We start from the raw sequence: 6,163 nt of genomic DNA, 5'->3' as shown, positions 1-6,163 counted from the left end.
GGTTAGATGGCTAATAAACCTTACACTGGACTCTAAGAAGATTTCAATAACAGTCATTCAATTCCCGCTGCTTCTGTGGTGTGGTCCACTTGAGCTTTGGATGTGCCTCATTTTTGACCTAATGCTCTAAAATGATCTGTAAAAGCTAATGGACGGTGTGGATCTAAAATATAAATCAGTGTGGGGCTCAGAGAAGTTACAATTGTTAAAAATTGAAATTTGTTCTTTTATAGTCGTTGTCTTTGAGGACAGATTATCGGAGATGTCCAACGTTAGATCAATGGTTGGGATCCTATCAAGACTGTACAAATTGACAAAATATGGAATATAAACTAAAAGGCCAAAACATTAGTAAACAGTGCTGGCCCCACCATGGACGGATTGGACAATTCGACCTGTGGATTGATCTAGACCAGTTATCTGGTTCAAAGATTGGATGACCCCAATACATGGAAGACAAAAATGAAATTAAATAAATAAATAAAAATCAAAACATAAAAAATAATAATAATAATAAGGGAGTGGAAAGACTTTAGCAACTGTACTGACTGCGTGATGAGTGGTCCTCATCTCTTGCAAATATGCCTCTTTTTACTGGGCACCAAAGTGGAAAGCCCACTCCCTATCGCCTATATAATGCCTCCCCACCTATTCTCTTCCTACACCGTCACAAATCCCCCAAAAACCAAATCAAATGGATCTCCTCCGCCTCTCCTCTCTTACTAATAAATCCTTTCCATTTCGAATCTTCTTCTCCATTCTCCCTTCCTTATTTAGCTTTCTCTTATTGTCTTCCCTCCTTTTCCCTTTCTCTTTTGTCTTTTCCAGTGCCAATAACAGTAATGCCTTGTCAATCCAACACCAATGCATTGAAGACCATTTCTCTGCTTTGCTCCACTTGAAACAGGGCTTTTACTTCTACAACACCACTACACTCTCCTCGTGGAATCCTGATAATAGGGATTGCTGCTCTTGGGAAGGCATCACCTGCGATGGTGCCACTGGTCTCGTGACCAGTCTCGACCTCAGCGAGCTCCATATCTTCGGTCGGATTGATTTTGTAAGCCTCTTTCGTCTTCAGAGCCTGCAGAGGCTCAACCTCGCTTACAATGACTTTGATCCCTCTCCAATCCCATCTGGGTTTGAGCAGCTCACCAGTTTGACCCATCTCAACCTCTCTTGGTTGCAATTTTATGGCCAAATCCCGCTGGAAATCTCCCGCTTGACCACTTTGGTGTCACTCGATCTATCTTACAATGGATATGATATTGATTCATACTTTGAGAATCTGAAACTCAAAAACCCAAACATTGGAGCATTCGTCCAAAATCTCTCGAGTCTGAGAGAACTCCATCTCAGTTGGGCAAACATCTCAGTTCAGGGTAGTGAGTGGGGCTTGGCCTTATCCTCGGCACTCCCTCTTCTCCGCAAGTTGAGCTTGAGAGAATGTGGTCTTTCAGGCCCCATCCATTCTTCCCTTTCCAACCTCCATTTCCTATCTGAACTTGACCTCACTGGAAACAATCTCTCTTCAGTGGTACCTAACTTCATAGGGAACTTGTCTTCTTTAACGTCACTAGTTCTCAGTGATTGTGAATTGAATGGAAAAATTCCAGAGAGTATTTTCAGGCTGCCGAACCTACAAACCCTGGATGTAGGATACAATCCACTTCTGATAGGTGAAATCCCTCCAAACAATACTCTCCGGGAGTTGTCCCTATCCGACACCGGATTTTGTAGCAACCTACGGGATTCATTCACTAATTCCAAACTGCTGACAATGATCCAGCTTAGCCATTGCAAACTAGCTGGCCAATTTCCATCATGGCTTGTGAAGCTCGAGAAACTCATGCATTTGGATCTTTCAGACAATGGTTTCAGCGGACCATTGCCACCATGGCTTGTGAAGCTCGAGAAACTTGTGTATTTGGATCTTTCATACAATGGTTTCGGCGGACCATTGCCATCATGGCTTGTGAAGCTGGACAAACTCATGCATTTGGATCTTTCAAACAATGGGTTCAGTGGTCCAATCCCTTCTTCCTATGGCAACAAGTTTCAAAATCTTCAATGGCTCAGCGTTTACGACAATTTACTTAGTGGGACCATCCCATCATCATTGTTTTCACTCCCATCATTACAAGTGTTGTATCTTCTATATAATCAATTGAGTGGTCAACTTGGCCAGTTCCAATACACATCCTCTTCAGTGCTACATATCATTGATTTGTCCAACAATTCACTCAATGGGACCATTCCATCATCATTGTTTTCACTCCCATCATTACAAGAGCTGTATCTTCAAGATAACCAATTTAGTGGTCAACTTGGTGAGTTCCACAACCCATCCTCTTCTCTGCTAAAGTTAATCAAATTGGATAACAACATGTTGGAGGGGTCTATTCCGATGTCCATCTTTGAACTCACAAAGCTTCAATACCTCTTTCTTTCATCAAACAATTTCAGTGGTGATGTGGACCTTGGCTTATTCCAAAACCTTAAGAACCTCCGGCTCCTGGATCTTTCAGATAACAACTTTTCAGTCCATGATGGCAGAAGCAATTCAACCTCCATGTCCTTCCCCCATATTCAATATTTGTCCTTGAGATCTTGTAACATTTCTAAATTTCCAAATATCTTGAGAAACCAAGAATCTATGCGTTCCATAGACCTTTCCAAAAACAACATCAATGGGGAAATACCAAAGTGGCTATGGAAGTTGGGAAACAGTACTTTATTTTACTTGAATCTTTCTCACAATGCTTTTAAGGGATTAGAGCAATCATTTTCCTATCTTTCTTTAAGCTCGTTGCAATATCTTGACCTAAGCTTTAACAAGCTAAAAGGCTCAATTCCAATCCCTCCTCCATCTTCCATTTTCTTTTCACTTTCAAGCAATCGTTTTAGTGGAGAAGTTTCCTCATTTATTTGCAATTGCACTTCCTTACAAGTCCTTGATCTGTCTCACAACCGCTTCAATAATTCTATTCCACCATGTTTGGGTCAAATCACTGATGCCCTCGTTGTGTTGAATCTTGGAGGAAATGCATTTCATGGCCCGTTGCTTCAAACATTTAAAGAGGAGTGCACTCTAGAGACACTTGATCTCAATGGAAATCAATTGGAAGGACAGGTACCAAGTTCTTTGGCCAGGTGCAAGAAGCTAGAGGTGTTAAACCTTGGAAACAATCAAATACATGACACCTTCCCTTTCTGGATAGAAAATCTCTCCCAGTTGCACATTCTCATCTTAGGATCCAACAAATTTCATGGCACCATTGGGCACCCCCAAGCAGATCATACACTTCCACTATTACAAATCTTTGATCTCTCTAACAATAGCTTCACAGGTAAGTTGTCATCAAATATGTTTAGGAGCTGGAAAGCAATGATGGAGACCAAATCTCAATCTCAATTTCTTAGCAAAATATTTGACAATGGATACTATCAAGATAAAGTGACCATAGTGAGTAAAGGGCTAGAAATGGAGCTGGTAAAGATCCTTACTGCCTTTACGGTAGTGGATCTCTCAAATAACCAATTTCATGGGGACATTCCAGAATCGGTTGGGAATTTAAAGTCATTGGTTGTGCTTAATATGTCCTATAACCATTTCACAGGCCGAATTCCAGTATCATTCGGAAACATTAAAGCTCTTGAGTCATTAGATCTGTCACATAATAATGTATCAGGAGAGATCCCTTGGCAGCTGACAAAGCTAAACTTCCTTGCCGTGTTGGATCTTTCGCAAAATCTCCTCACTGGAAGCATACCACAAGGTCAGCAATTCAATACATTCACGAATAAATCTTTTCTTGGGAACTCGGGATTATGTGGCATTCCACTGTCAAAGAAATGTGAACACATTGAGGCACATGCATCACCACCAGTGGCACAATCAGAAAGCAAATATGACTGGAGATCCATGTGGATTGGCTTTGGAGTTGGATATGGAGTGGGAATGGGAATCCTTTTTTGGACTCTAGCACTTTGGACAAATGGAACGAGAGAATTCACTATATTTATTGATAAAGTGCTTATGTTGATTTTTCCATGTGAGGCATTTATTCTAATGCATCGATACTGAGAAGATTGGAGCTAGGAGGATCAAAAGAACTCAAGGGAATAGAAGCATAAGACAAGAAGGATGATATTTATATTTTTGTATATGATGTATTCAAGTATATGTTTATGGCTATATAATAGGTGAGGCATGTCCCCTTTATGTGGAGCCCACCTGCATGTTTGTACACATTTTTGTCAAATCAACAAAGTTACAGGTGGTGTGCTCCCACCTTTCTGAAAAGAAAAAAAAAAATCTATATATTAATAGTTTTGTATTTCATAGTTGTTGCTTTCATTTAATTAGTTTTGTTAATTTTCTAAAAAGAGTTTTAATTATTCAATTTCCACTACTTGAGCCTTATATTATTGGCACCACGGTTGTTCAAGTTGTTATCTGATCTCTAGTCAATACATGACATGACCGAGTCATTGGGGAATCGTCTGGGTGACTCATGGAGTCAAACTGGATAGCGTCCATCTATCTAAGCTTAGATTTTTGTAGGTGGTCCATCTAATTGAAAAACTATAATTTAAACAGTTTAGTTTGTATTACGCAATTTTCGAGTAACCTGCATATTGTCAATGGCACCCTCGAACTCTACAAGAGTATCAATATATTTCTCTAATATATTATCAGAATTTTTATCTTTTTGCACAATAGCTGAAGCACATGTATCAAACCATTGAAAGATGAACCAAAGTGGAAAGGTTGAGGCCCAATGCATCCAATAATAATACACTAGACTCTATTTTAGAGAGCATTGATTAAGGTGGATCACATATGAATGTATTTCCAGGACTCAGATTGGGTGTTCACCCTGCTACCACAGTATGTTTGGTGACCTTGTGGGATGTCGGAGCAGATTAGGTCTTACCTGATAAGATTGCTGGTGTGTGTTACTCAGATCCAAATCTCAGGTGGACCACACCACTGAAAACTGTGGTGATTGACCATTAAAACCTTATTGTAGGCCATAAAAGTTTCGGATGAAGCTGATCTTATGTATTTTCCCTTCAATCAGGTCCCTTTGACCTTATAAACAGGTTGGATGGCAAATAAAAATTACGTTGGGCCCTAGGGAATTTTTAATGGTGACATTCAATCAACATTGTTTCATGTAGTGTGGCTCACTTGAGATTTGGATCTGATTAAGTTTCGGGACCACGTCATATTTGATCCAGAAGAACGAATGAATGCGTGGATATATAATACATTCATCAAGGTGGACCCACGGTCAGGGTAACAACCACTAATGTATTACCCATGTAACACCTAATCCGTCTGAATGGCTGCTGGAAAAGCACCATGGCCCCACCATGATGTCAGTGTTTTATCTGTGTGGTTTATCCATTTTTCCGGCTCATTTTACCGCATGAACCTAAAAGTTAGGCAGATCCAAGTATCAGGTGGTCCACACTATAAGAAACAGTAGTGATTGAATGCCCACCATTATGAACTTCCTGAGAGCCATAAAATTTGTATCAAGATGATGTTAGGGTTTTCCCTTCATCCATGTATCTGTGTTGTGTCAATGTTGTATAGCAAATAAACATTACAGTGGACCCTGGAAAGTTTTTAATGGTGGGCATTCAATCACCAATCTTCCCAAGGTGTGGTATACCTGAGATTTGGATCTGCCTCATTTTTGGGCTCATGCACTAAAATGAGCTGGAAAAATGAATGGACAACATGAATAAAATACATACAACATGGTGGAGCCCACAGCATCGACCAGTAGCCAGGTTGCGATGGGCAGGGTCAGTATGGTTAGGTTGAATATGTACCCAACCAGGCCCATCCTGACAGTAACACATGTTCCACTCAGATCCCACCACATCATGTCACCGTTAACATCTGTGGTGGCAGGGTCACAGTTAATTCTTGTCCCTCTTTCCATGGTCGCTATCTACACATCTTTCTACGAGAATAAATAAGCCACGCTGATTATGCCATGTCATGCTTGTACCAATGTTGCTACATCCAAGGGCAGTATCCAATCTACGTCCTCAATGGGCATGATTCTCTGATCTGATTCGGCACCACAAGTCAGTATTAAAAATAAGGATGACTTAGCTCAATCATGACTCAAATAAGGAC

The 6,163-nt window shown here is 40.4% G+C and overlaps 1 protein-coding gene across 1 annotated transcript; it reads left to right on the top strand.

Annotated features, from left to right (window-relative positions):
* Positions 1–694: 694 nt before the first annotated feature.
* LOC131255254 (receptor like protein 22-like) lies at positions 695–4,087 on the top strand. The gene has a single exon (XM_058255947.1). It carries the CDS (start codon positions 695–697, stop codon positions 4,085–4,087), a length of 3,393 nt encoding a protein of 1,130 aa, XP_058111930.1.
* Positions 4,088–6,163: the final 2,076 nt, after the last annotated feature.

This window comes from Magnolia sinica, chromosome 9 (assembly GCF_029962835.1).
Source record: "Magnolia sinica isolate HGM2019 chromosome 9, MsV1, whole genome shotgun sequence".
In the NCBI taxonomy this organism is placed as follows: Eukaryota; Viridiplantae; Streptophyta; class Magnoliopsida; order Magnoliales; family Magnoliaceae; genus Magnolia; species Magnolia sinica.
This window is presented reverse-complemented; position numbering and strand designations above follow the sequence as displayed.